This window comes from Echinops telfairi, unplaced genomic scaffold (assembly GCF_000313985.2).
Source record: "Echinops telfairi isolate 266 unplaced genomic scaffold, ASM31398v2 ScPeMD7_7457;HRSCAF=8495, whole genome shotgun sequence".
Lineage (NCBI taxonomy): Eukaryota > Metazoa > Chordata > Mammalia > Afrosoricida > Tenrecidae > Echinops > Echinops telfairi.
Window position 1 is genome coordinate 44,147,472 of NW_022111357.1, and position 11,982 is coordinate 44,159,453.

At 61.1% G+C, this 11,982-nt stretch overlaps 3 protein-coding genes across 4 annotated transcripts in view; 2 read left to right on the forward strand and 1 right to left on the reverse strand.

The window, feature by feature from the left end:
* The first annotated feature begins 131 nt into the window (after nt 1–131).
* Nucleotides 132–8,081, forward strand: INTS11 (integrator complex subunit 11). Its single transcript, XM_045298954.1, has 17 exons — nt 132–272; nt 1,362–1,459; nt 1,627–1,700; nt 2,229–2,457; nt 4,961–5,059; nt 5,140–5,174; nt 5,485–5,623; nt 5,785–5,849; nt 5,941–6,130; nt 6,322–6,405; nt 6,566–6,652; nt 6,745–6,907; nt 7,013–7,120; nt 7,226–7,287; nt 7,381–7,523; nt 7,593–7,722; nt 7,807–8,081. Exons 1-17 carry the CDS (start codon nt 245–247, stop codon nt 7,870–7,872), a joined length of 1,800 nt encoding a protein of 599 aa, XP_045154889.1. The 5' UTR covers nt 132–244; the 3' UTR covers nt 7,873–8,081.
* PUSL1 (pseudouridine synthase like 1) lies at nt 7,586–11,052 on the reverse strand. Of its 2 annotated transcripts, none has more exons than XM_004705497.2 (8): nt 10,967–11,052; nt 10,712–10,769; nt 10,388–10,575; nt 10,118–10,267; nt 9,858–10,025; nt 9,033–9,087; nt 8,772–8,943; nt 7,586–8,627 (listed from the first exon to the last, which is right to left on the reverse strand). In XM_004705497.2, the coding sequence occupies exons 1-8, from the start codon at nt 11,038–11,040 to the stop codon at nt 8,527–8,529; spliced, it is 966 nt and encodes a 321-aa protein (XP_004705554.1). In that variant the 5' UTR covers nt 11,041–11,052; the 3' UTR covers nt 7,586–8,526. The 2 variants fall into 2 exon arrangements, with proteins under 2 accessions (XP_004705554.1, XP_045154890.1); XM_045298955.1 differs by having other exon boundaries at nt 8,772–8,946.
* Nucleotides 11,053–11,787: 735 nt separating this feature from the next.
* ACAP3 (ArfGAP with coiled-coil, ankyrin repeat and PH domains 3) overlaps nt 11,788–11,982 on the forward strand; it is a 15,436-nt gene continuing 15,241 nt past the window's right edge. The window contains exon 1 of the mRNA XM_045299236.1: nt 11,788–11,931. Coding sequence (XP_045155171.1) covers nt 11,788–11,931 — 144 coding nt within the window. The remainder of the gene's footprint in view (nt 11,932–11,982) is intronic.

Below are 11,982 nucleotides of genomic sequence, written 5' to 3' on the forward strand. Positions count from 1 at the left end.
AAGGCCGCGCTCTCGGGGTTGCGCCTGCGCAGTGCGGCGCCGCGGCGCCGGAACTCCCGACTGCGCGGGCTTGAGGGGCCTCCGCGGTGGGGTCCGGAGCGGCGAGGAGCGGAGCTCGCGCTTTTCGCCGGGGCCCGCACCCCCTCGGGCGCCTCTCTTCCGGGGTCTCTCCCCAGCCGAAGGAAAGCCCCGCGTGACCCCGGGGACGCAGCGGGAGCTCAGGGCGCAGTGTCGGCCGGTGAAGATGCCGGAGATCAGAGTCACCCCCCTGGGTAAGCTCGACCCTGCTGCCGTCAGGGGGGCCTGGAAGGAAGTGGTTGCTCCAGTGGGCGATGGCGGCGCGGCCAACCCGTGGTCGGGAGCCCGTCGTCTGTGCTCACCACAGCCCTGGGCGTTGGGTGAAGGCCCCGTGTCGTGGCCGCCTTCTAGGGGCCATGCCCCTCTGGTGGCGTCGTGGTTCCGCCCGGAGCTGCTTAGCTAGGTCCGCGGTGCGAAACCCCCCGAAAGACGGGGCGCCCTATTCCAGTCAAAAGTGACCGTCTTGGGAACTCATAGGGCCACCGCTACCCGGCTCTATAGGGTCGCCAGGAGGCGGCACCCACGATGGCAGTGAGTTTGGTTTGGGATATGGTGGCTGGCTCACAGAGAGGCTCAGTGCTCACTCAAACCCATGTCACCGTGAGAGGTTCCACCAGTGCGGTGGCCCTCAAGCGCCGGCTCCTTCTGTAAGCATTGTTCGCTACCATCCCCTGGAGAAGTGTCAGTCTCAGCCTCCTGCCGCCACTGGTGCCATGGTGGTGGGTGTGAGCCCTAACCTCTTTGTGTGTGTTTCCCCCCAGCAGTTTTATTGGCAGGTTATTGACATGTAATTCAGTACTTCAGTCATCACTGGGAATTGTACAATCACCCCCACGTCAGTTTTAGAGCCTTCCCCCTTCTCCGTGATTAAATCGCCTTTAAAATGATTTATGCAATCACAATCCATTCTGATGCTCCCTCCCTGCTCCTGTCTTCATTACTTACTCCCGAAATCCCCTTTCCCTCCCTATCTTACTCCCCCACCCCCACCCCGAGCCTAGGCCTCTTACCTAGCTGGGTGCCCCCTCCCCCAAACCTCCACAGAGTTTTTGGTGCACCCACCTCCAGGATCGAAGGCTCTGCACCAGGTGGGCCGCTAAGTACCCAACAGTGGTCTCTCTCCTGGGCCTCCGTGCCCAGGCGTAGCCTGTGGAGGCTCTCTGAGGGTCCTGGAGCAGGCAGCAGGCCAAGGTCTTGGGATGGTGGGCAGCATTTAGAGCCTGAGGCAGGGACCCAGGGAGGAGTTGGTGCGGCAGCCTTCCTCATAACCCGTCCCTGCACAGGAGCTGGCCAGGATGTGGGCCGCAGCTGTATCCTGGTTTCCATCGCTGGCAAGAACGTCATGTTGGACTGCGGGATGCACATGGGCTTCAATGATGATGTGAGTCCCGAGGGTCCGTCTGGGGGCTGGGTCCCCTGGCAGCAGCACTCTCACCCAGCTCTCCTGGGCCCTGGATGGCAGTGAAGCAGGGAAAATTGGCCATGGAGGTGCCCCTGCTCTTGGGTTACTGCATCCTGACCCCTCTCCTGACACCGGCATTTCCCTAGCGGCGTTTCCCGGACTTCTCCTACATCACCCAGAATGGCCGGCTCACTGATTTTCTGGACTGCGTCATCATCAGGTAAGCAGGCCACACCCTGAAGGGTCCCTTGTCTGCCCCCTGCTGTGCTGGAGAGAGCACTTGATGGGTGGTGTTCTCTCTAGGGTTCCCTGTGCAATGTGCGTCCAAGGGTTGTGCCCTGGGGTGTGTCCACAAGAGCCCGGCCATGGTTCCCCCTGGGAAGACTAGGCTCTACCTGGTTTCCCCTTGGACTTCACTTCTCCCTGCAGCCTCCGTGTTTGCAGCATGCATGGGGACCTTCCCTCTGCCCCAGGCCCTGTTGCCACTGCCTGCCTCCCCGGCCATGCTTCAACCTCTGTCCTAAGGGCTCCTTGACACCATCAGAGTCGGCCACTGCCCCTCCCAGCGTCCATCCATGCTCCTTGTAATCCCAGTGGCCGGTGTGTTGCTCTGCTAAACACATCCACCCTCTGCTGTGCTCATTTCTGACCCCGATCTGTGGTGCCACACAGCAGGCGGCAGGGAGCCTGCAGCTGAGGGGCAGGGAGGGGTGGGAGTGCCCCAGGCTGACCCCACTGCCCTCCACAGCCACTTCCACCTGGACCACTGTGGGGCACTCCCCTACTTCAGCGAGATGGTGGGCTACGATGGGCCCATCTACATGACGCCCCCGACCCAGGCCATCTGCCCCATCCTGCTGGAGGACTACCGCAAGATTGCCGTGGACAAGAAGGGCGAGGCCAACTTCTTCACCTCCCAGATGATCAAGGACTGCATGAAGAAGGTGGTGGCTGTCCACCTGCACCAGACAGTCCAGGTCAGCCCGTGTCACCGCCCCTGGGCCCCTGCCAGGCTCAGCCAAGGCGTAGTATTTAGTAGGGGGCGGCTTGGAGTGCATGGGGGCACGGAGGTCTCAGGGCCCAGTGGGAGCTCTGGGGATGAGAAGAGTGGGCACCCAGGATGGCCTAGGAGGTGAGCAAAAGCCAGAGAGGGAGGAGAGGGGGCAGATTCAGTAGCGTTTCCCCTAATCGTGGGCTTGTCTTGTTCTCCTCGTGGTTTTGCTTTGGACTCATACAGGGGCCGCTGGGCTGTGAGCGCTTACGCTTTAGATGATTGTATTTGTCTGGTCTGAACATGCCACTGCAGTTGCGTCTGGAGCTCAGCTTTCTTGGTACGACATTCCCAGCGTTTTTGATGTCGTCATCAGTGTCTCATGACGTACCTTATCCCGTCTTTCCACCTTCAGCCGTTCGCGGGCATGGCTCTTTCAAATAACACACTTGTTGGGCTTTGGTTGTTACCCGTGACCTCTCTTTTCAGCAGGAGCACTGAAACTCGTTGTTCACACAAGCCGGATGCATGTGGGACCCCGAGTCCCAGCTTACCATCTGCTTCCTGCTTGTCTTGCTGGCTCTGTTTCTCTTTCCCTTCTGAAGGAATTGTTTTGCTTCGTTCAGAATCCCATTTCTCCCTGGTGGTGTTCTTTGACAGTTGCTCGTTGGTCGAGATTACTAAGTGCACCCAGACTTCTCCAGGACTCAGTGTTACTTGGGCCCTTCCAAGCCTGGTGGGGACGAAAGTTAGTCACACTGGGCGGTCAGTTCTGGCTCAGTCTTGTCTATCTGTCCAGCTCCTCAGAGGAGCCCTTCAGCCTGGTGCTTTGAGGGTTGGGCTGCTAACCTCAAGGTCAGCAGTGTGAAACCACCAGCCGCTCCAGAGGAGAAAGACGAGGCTTTCTCCTCCCATAAACAGTTACAGCCTCGAAAACCCACAGGGGCAGTTCTACTCTGTCCTGCAGGGTCTCGATGAGTCAGAATCAACTCATCGGCAGAATCTGGCCTTTTGGTTCAGTCTGCCCCTTCACTGCTCCCCACTACCCCCCACGTTCATCAGCTTTCTCCAAGGAAGGGTTCACAGCCTGCCTGGAGCTGACGAAGCCTGTTTCCATCAGGCTGCCCAGACAACGCACCCATCCTCCTCCTTGGAGTTAAAACGGTAGGCCGCAGTGTGTTGATTGCCCAGTCTGCGTGGAGAAGAGGGTGGTGCCATCTCTTGGGTGTCAGCAGTTGCTCTGAGATGGCTCTAGGGCCAGACTCCTCCTTACTTAGTTCAGAGTCGTTGAAGTGGCCGGAGACGGACAGTCACCAGCCCTCCTCAGCTGTTGCTTCTGCCTCATTCTTGCTCCCCTCCCCAGGGCTTCTGACCACAGCCTGGTGGGCCCTCTTTCTTTAGACCCCAGGTCACTTCCCGTGTCCACCTGTGGCACTTCCATCGTGCCGTCTGTGCTGCGTGCTGGATGTGGTGCTCAGACTAGTGCTTTAGGAACTCTCTCCGGCGTTGGGCAGCACCCGTGCGCCTTCGTCCACTGTGATAAAGACGGTCTTGGTGTTTCCAGAAGCTGTCTTGAAAACAGTTTCTGGTTTTGATGTGTTGGTCGGTGGTGGTTGTTTTGGCTCCTCCCTGCCCCCCCCCCCAAAAAAAATCCTCCTCAATTTCTGTAAATATACCAACCTTAGCAATTTTAAAGTCCTCGTCTGATCATTCCCATTTCAGGAGTCTATTTATTATCTTTTATCAAAAACTCAAAATGGGGAGGGGGGAGCAGGGAGGGAGGGGAAAATGAGGCGCTGATACCAAGGGCTCAAGTAGAAAGCAAATATTTTAAGAATGATGAGGGCACCAAATGTACAAATGTGCTTGACACAATGGATGTATGGATGGGTTGTGATAAAAGTTATATGAGCCCCCAATAAAATGATTAAAAGCAAACAAACTCAAAATAACTTTAGAATGGGTCAACAGGAGTTCACATGGGTCTTTTAACCCAACTGCATGTGTCGTAATCAACTTGACGAGGCCCTCTGCCTGATTGCGAGGCTATTCAGATCCCTGGACCATGGTCAGAGGGGAGTCCACAGAGGCTTAATCTTTGTGGGCACCCTGCAAATGGATTTTGGGCTTCCACCGTCATCCATAGTCTTCTGCAAACTGGGTGTTCACAACTTAAGCTCTGGTACCATTCCCTCCTTCAGATTTGGATTTGATTATTTACAATCCTTGGGTCACCCCTGCTGGTGTGCTGCTTCCATGTGGACACTTGAGGACTGCTTGCTTTCTTTAGTTGATCCTTTCTCGTTCCCCGATCACGTCTCCTCTCTTGGGCCTGATTGATTACGGGGACTGGACGATATGCTTAAAAAAGCTAACGAGGCTCCAAGGGGTGGCTCAGCAGCCAGCCACCCCCCTTCCTTCCACGGCCGGGCCCTTGGCAGCCCCTCAGCTGACCAGCACAACCTGAACTCCGCCCACTCCCTCTGTAGGTGGACGATGAGCTGGAGATCAAGGCCTACTACGCTGGCCACGTGCTGGGAGCAGCCATGTTCCAGATCAAAGTGGGCTCGGAGTCTGTGGTGTACACGGTCGGTGGAGGCTTGGGCCAGGGCCGAGTGGTGGGCTTTCCAAGGGACAGGCCCCCCCTCTCACCCCTGTTCTCCCTCAGGGCGATTACAACATGACTCCAGACCGACACTTGGGGTGAGTAGCCTGTTCATTTGCTTCCCTTAGTGGGGTTCTCCCTGGAAGCCCAGCTTGCAAGTGGGTGGGACCAAGCAAAGGGGGTGCTGCCTGCCCAGCCAGCTGGCACCACGCTGGCATCCTTTCTGTGTCACTTATGCCCCGGCTGCCTTCCCCGGCTCTGGGTAGCTGGCCCACCTGTGCCGAGGAAGCAGGCTCCCGGTGAGGGGCCTGGCTGGCTGCGGCAGCTTGTTGCCCCGATCCCTCGGGTCTGTCTGAGGAGAAGGGCAGGGCCTACTCCAGGGGCACAGTCTCTCCCACCTCGCCCCAGGGCCGCCTGGATCGACAGGTGCCGCCCCAACCTGCTGATCACGGAGTCTACGTACGCCACGACCATCCGGGACTCGAAGCGCTGCCGGGAGAGGGACTTCCTCAAGAAGGTCCACGAGACCGTTGAGCGGGGCGGGAAGGTGACCGCTGGCTGGGGGTCAGGATGGGCGGGCCCTGGGGTCTACGCCACTCGAGCCCTGCTTGGGACACAGTGCCTGTAGCTATCAGATCTGTCGCTGGGGGTGGTCCAAGAGCACCTCCTGGTGCCAGCCTGTCCTCTGAGCCCCTCCTGCCTCCCCAGGTGCTGATTCCTGTGTTCGCGCTGGGCCGGGCCCAGGAGCTCTGCATCCTGTTGGAGACTTTCTGGTAGGTGTGGCCGGGCCTGCTGTCTCTGTGCATGCATGGGGGCGGGCAAGCCACAGCACACACTGACGAGGCTGGGGGGTGGGTTCCTCAGGGAGCGGATGAACCTGAAGGCGCCCATCTACTTCTCGACGGGCCTGACCGAGAAGGCCAACCACTACTACAAGCTCTTCATCACCTGGACCAACCAGAAAATCCGGAAGACTTTCGTGCAGAGGAACATGTTTGAGTTCAAGCACATCAAGGCCTTCGACCGGGCGTTTGCGGACAATCCTGGCCCCATGGTGGGTCCGGGTGTCCACCTGCAGGTGGCCAAGTGGGGGTGGGAGTGGATCTTGCCTATATATGCCTGGGGGAGGAAGGGACGCCTGTGCTTGGGAACAACCAGGTGGAACCTGTGGTACAGCAGTGTGGCTCTGTGGGGGTCCAGGCCCCTCGGGTACGCCCCTCACATGCCGACCACCCCTACGCCTAGGTGGTGTTTGCCACACCAGGGATGCTGCATGCTGGCCAGTCCCTGCAGATCTTCCGAAAGTGGGCAGGGTACGAGAAGAACATGGTGAGTGAGGGTCCGGCAGGGAGGGCTCCCGCACACCAGCCATCACGACGGGTGCCAAGACCCTGAGCCTGGCAAGGTCGGCCGCTGGGCAGGGCTCCGGGGGCAGGTGGGGGCTGCTGGTGAGGTGGGGGAGCTCTGTTTGAGCCTCCCTCCCCTTCAGGTCATCATGCCCGGCTACTGTGTGCAAGGCACCGTGGGCCACAAGATCCTCAGCGGGCAGCGCAAGCTGGAGATGGAGGGCCGGCAGGTGAGGGTCGCCCCCTCCTGCCCCTCGGGGCTTGGGTGGGGCGGGCAGGGCCCCTGGGGCCGCGCCTGGGTGACGCGTCGTCTGCCCTGCAGCTGGAGGTCAAGATGCAGGTGGAGTACATGTCGTTCAGCGCGCACGCCGACGCGAAGGGCATCATGCAGCTCATCGGGCAGGCGGAGCCCGAGCACGTGCTCCTGGTGCACGGCGAGGCCAAGAAGATGGAGTTTCTGAAGCAGAAGATCGAGCAGGAATTCCGTAGGCACCAGCTGAGGCGGGGGCCTGGTGCCCGGGGAACACGGGGCAAGTGGGGGAGGGGGTCGGCCAAGCCTGGGCTGAGGCCCCCTCTGCCCATCCGCCCAGGAGTGAGCTGCTACATGCCGGCCAATGGCGAGACTGTGACGCTGCCTACGAGCCCTAGCATCCCCGTGGGCATTTCGCTGGGGCTCCTGAAGCGGGAGACGGCGCAGGGTAGGCTGGGCATCTAGGTGGTGAAGTGGGCGGGGCGTGCCGGGCAGGAGGTAGGCAAGCCAACCCTCCCCCCCGCCCGTTGGCCGCTGTGCTTCCTGCCCACAGGGCTGCTCCCTGATGCCAAGAAGCCCCGGCTGCTGCAGGGGACCCTGATCATGAAGGACAGTGTGAGTGCATGTGGGCAGACACTGCAGAGGGAGCTCTTGTGTCCCCGTCCCTGTCTCCACCATCCCTCGTTCCTGACCTGCCCACCCCAACAGAACTTCCGGCTGGTGTCCTCCGAGCAAGCCCTGAAGGAGCTGGGACTGGCCGAGCACCAGCTGCGCTTCACCTGCCGGGTGCACCTACACGACGCCCGAAAGGAACAGGAGACAGTGATGCGTGTCTACAACCACCTCAAGAGGTGACGGACAGCCCTGGCCCAGCCCTTGGTCCTGGGGCTGGGCCAGGGCTCATCTATCCCCTCTCGCAGCATCCTGAAGGACCGCTGTGTGCAGCACCTGCCCGACGGCTCCGTGACCGTGGAGTCCATCCTCATCCAGGCCGCCGCCCACTCCGAGGACCCCGGCACCAAGGTGCTGCTGGTCTCCTGGACCTACCAGGTAGGAGGCCGCCAAGTCTCAGGCTCTGTGGGTGGCGGTGGGAAGGCGGGGCTCGCTTGCAGTCATCCCCTTGCCTCCCTGCAGGATGAGGAGCTGGGAAGCTACCTGACATCCCTGCTGAAGAAGGGGCTTCCCCAGGCCCCCAGCTGAGACCCCTCAGCCTTGCCTTCTTAACCTCCACGTCCATGTGCCAGAGGGCCCCGCCCGGGATAGTGCCCACGCCTGGGGTCAGCCTGTTGCATCCCCCTGGGTGAGCAGAGCCCAAGTGGGGCCAGACACCTCCTGGGACTCAGGGACAAGCCCGTGATGTGGGCGCTCTTGCTGAGGGCATTTCTGGCTAAATAAACAGCTGGGCTCTGCTTCCTTGTGGTCTTTATTTGTCTCTGGGTCTGGGGTGGGGGGGAGGGTGCACAGGTCTCCGCACTTTCCAGTAAACACAGGTCTCGGGGTCATGGCCTCGAGAGGACCCCTTCCTGATGCTCTTCATCACCTTGGGTGGTGACAGGAGGTTGTGGGCACTGGGCCCCAAGGAGGTGTAGGGAGACAAAGGGCACCCTACATGGGCACGGCAGAAGTCAGGAGGCCAGGCAGGCAGGAAACTAGTGCCCTTCAGAGCTGGGCCAGCACACCAGGCTGCCCTGACCCCAGATGAACATCAGGGTTGCTGGGTCGGCCCCGTCAGCCAGCAGACAGAGGCCAGGTTGCCAGGAGATGGGCCCTGGACACACGCTGTACATGCAAGAAAGGGGCTTGCTGTTCCCGCCATCAGTAGTGTGGCAGTAACCAGGCTTACATCCAGAGCCATCACCCGGAACCTTCATCCTTCAGGTCCTTCCATTGGCCCAGGGCTTCCTCGTCCCATACTCCTGAACCTTCCTGCTGGCCACAGTCCAGAGTCCCATCGGCTGGGAGACAAGATGGCTGTGACACCACTACCAAGAGGCTCACAGTATCTGCCCACTTTCTGCGCCCCCTGCCCCCCCAGCAGGGACTCAGGAGGGGTTGGGCAGTGAGGGACAGCAGGCCCCTCACCCAGTCCCGTAGCTCACCATGGTTCCCGAGGCCTGGGTAGCGCACGGCCACCAGGAACAGGCCTTGTGCTGGGGCCACACGGGTTTGGTGCTTGCCCAGGGGGTCTCGACTCTCAAGGATGGCCTTCACCTGGGCAGGGGTGAGCACTCCCAGCCCCACAGCCACCAACACTGCTGTCATCCTCCGTACCTGCTAGCCCAAGCAGAGGCTGCTCTAATGACCCAAAACCCCTACTTCTCCCACCCGCCACCCTCACCCCCACCCAGGACTGAGCCCACCTGCCGATACAGGAACGACTGACTCTCGAACTCCAGGTTCCAGAAGCGCAGCCCCCTGGGGACACAGGTGCAGTGATAGCTTGAGGCGGCCAACTGGAGGCAGCCCTAGCCCCCAGGTGAGACCCAGCAGGGCATGGGTCAGCCAGGACCAAGTACTCCAGCTGCCCGGAGCCCTCACTGACAGCACCCCCACCCCAAGGCTCCTGAGAGAGGTGAGGCCAAACAGCAGGGGGGGAGGGACTTGGCAGCCAGCCTCAGGGCTCCCAGGAGGCACTGCTGAGGGGGAAGGTCCTGCCTGGGGTCCAGAGCAGCAGAGGGAGGGCAGGCCAGCTCATGCTGGAGACCCTGGATGACATCATTGTTCTTGGCGGGAAGCCAGAGTCCCCTGCAGAAGTCCCTCCTCCCTCAGAATTAGTTCCAGCAGCTGCCACCTGCCCAGAGGCACACTGGGCAAGCAAGCAGAGGCCAAGGAACCCAGCCTTGCTGGGTTGGGCTGGGCCGGAACCAGTAGCCTTGAGCACTCTCCCCCCATGGGACCTTTTCAGCAGCTGCCAAAACCCATCACTAGATCACCAGCTCGGGGCTGAGGGGAGCACACAGAGAAAGACAGCATTCTCTGTTCTCTGTTCCCAGCCTGGCAAGGGACCCCACCCAGGGAAGCCACAGCTGCAGGCGCACTGCCATCTGGGCCATGACTCTCCAGCTGGCAACAGTGACTGCCACCTAGTCAGACCGGGGGGTTCCTATGGCCAGCCTCCATACCCACCCCTGAATTGCCTGCCCATGGGCTGAGGGGGCACAGTCGAGGTGCAGCCCCTTCCTCACCTGTCCTGGAGACTGACAAAGGGGCTGGATAACCCAGGGGACACACTGGCCCGCCGCAGAGTGCGCACTGAAGTCCGGGCTGGGCTGCCGGCTGACTGGAAGGCACTGAAGTCATGTGTACCCACAAGGTGTTGGGCAGCCTCCTGCATGGCGGCCACATCCAGGCTGCTGCTCCAGTAGGCAGATGGGCATGCAGTCAGGAGGGCCGGTGGGCCGGCCAGCCAGGTGGGCCTGCCAGCCCCCGCCCCACTCACACTCACTCAGCCCGAAGTGCCCAGCACAGGTTTCGCTCAAATACGGAGAACTGGTCTAGCTGAGGGCAGCCAGTGGCCAGGCGGTACAGGTAGGTCCTTGATGTGGCTGTATATCGGGCATGGAAGTTACTGGGCACCCTGAAGGCCTGTACCACCCTATGAAACACAATGGGATGCAGTGGGAGAGGAATTGGCCATCCCACCACCAGCACCACCCAGGGCCTCTGTCCACACAAAATCCTTCCTGACCGCAGGCCAGCTTGTACTGTGGTTCACCTGATGGCCGGGTGTCTGAGGTGGGTGTTGAGGGCTTTAGTTAGGATCTCAGGAGAGAAGGGTGGCCGACCGGGGCGACGCTGCACATCCAGATGCGCGGAGTTGCTCAGAGCATGGACGCCAGCATCTGTGCGGCTGGAGATGGTCAATTTGATTGGCTCCACGGAATTCAGCCCCTTGGCGGCCTCCTGCAGGATACAGCAGCTGGGCACCGGGGAAGCAGTAGGGCCGGCGAAGGAAGGGCCGGAGGCCAGGGGGCACTTCCCCGTCCCTCAGGCACCCATGGGGCTTCCATCTCTCCTCTGGGCATCGCACGGGACTCACCTCCAGGAAGTTCTGGACCCCGATAGCGGGTTGAGCGCCCTTGACAGCCACGACCCCACTGCGGAAAGAAGCAGGCCGAGGTCACAGCCGAGCCCTACCCGCCCTCCAACGCCAAACAAAGCCGCTTCCTTCCCCCCCAAAAGTTTGGATCGCTTGTCCGGAGGCACACCCAAACGCTAAATTTAGCGTCTCACGCCCCCGTCCCTCCCGGGGCTCATCCGCTCGGGCTGCGCACGGCGGGACGGCGGGACGTACTTGAAGGCAGTGCCTACGTATTGGAAATACACGAGATAGCGTGCCCGCACCGCACCCGCCGGGGCCGAGCCCATGGCCAGCCCAAACGCAGCGGCACCGAACCAGGCAGGGCTCGGGACGCGGGCAGGCGGGGCGCACGTGGGGCAGCGCGCGCACGCAGCGCGCACGTCCGTCCCTGAGCCCCGCCCCCGGGCGCGCCTGCGCAAGTGCACCAGCCCCGCCTGGAGGTCCGCCCAAGACCGGCGGGAGGGGGAAAGCGGGAGCGGGGTCGCAGTTGAGACCCGAAAACGAAATCCATCGCCTTGTAGTGGATTCGGAGTCATAGTGGCCCGCAGGACAGAGCGGTACTGCCCCATCAGGTGTCCAAGACTGCCATCTCACGAAAACGAACCCCTGGTGGGTGGCGCAGCGGGTTAAGCGCCGGGCTGCTATGCAAAAAGCAAGGTCTAAGGGAGACAGATGGGTGGTCTGCTTAGTCTCAGAAACCTTGCAGAAGTCGACTGCCACCTTTCTTCCGTGAAGCCAGCGGCTGGTGGGTTTGAACTGCCGACCTTTGGGTTCAGCAGCTGAGCACTTAACCACTGTGCCACCAGATTCAGGAGCGGGTGCAAAGTGTCACCTCCTGTGGAGGTGTTGTTTTCACTCCTGTATCCATGCAGTTCCTCCTTCACCACTCATGCATTCATTCATTCACTCATTGACTCCTTCCCCTTTACCGCGCCCCCCCGCCCTCCAACCCATCCTCCCCTGTGACACATCATTCTGGCTCAATCCTTCCGGCTGTGGGTTTTTTTTTTTTTGCAACCACCCGGAGTTGCGCAATGGCTGCGCAAAGGCGAGGATTGCTGCCGCGCGAGGGCGGCTCCAACTCCCCACCCACAGCTCCGGAGGCCCGATTTGCTCCGCGCCCGCCTAACTTCTCCGTGCCGGCCATCTGGGTCCGACGCGGCCGAGCACAGGCCACAGTGAGGGGCGGCGCGCGCAATTACCCATCGGTGGCAGCGGGCGGCGCGCGC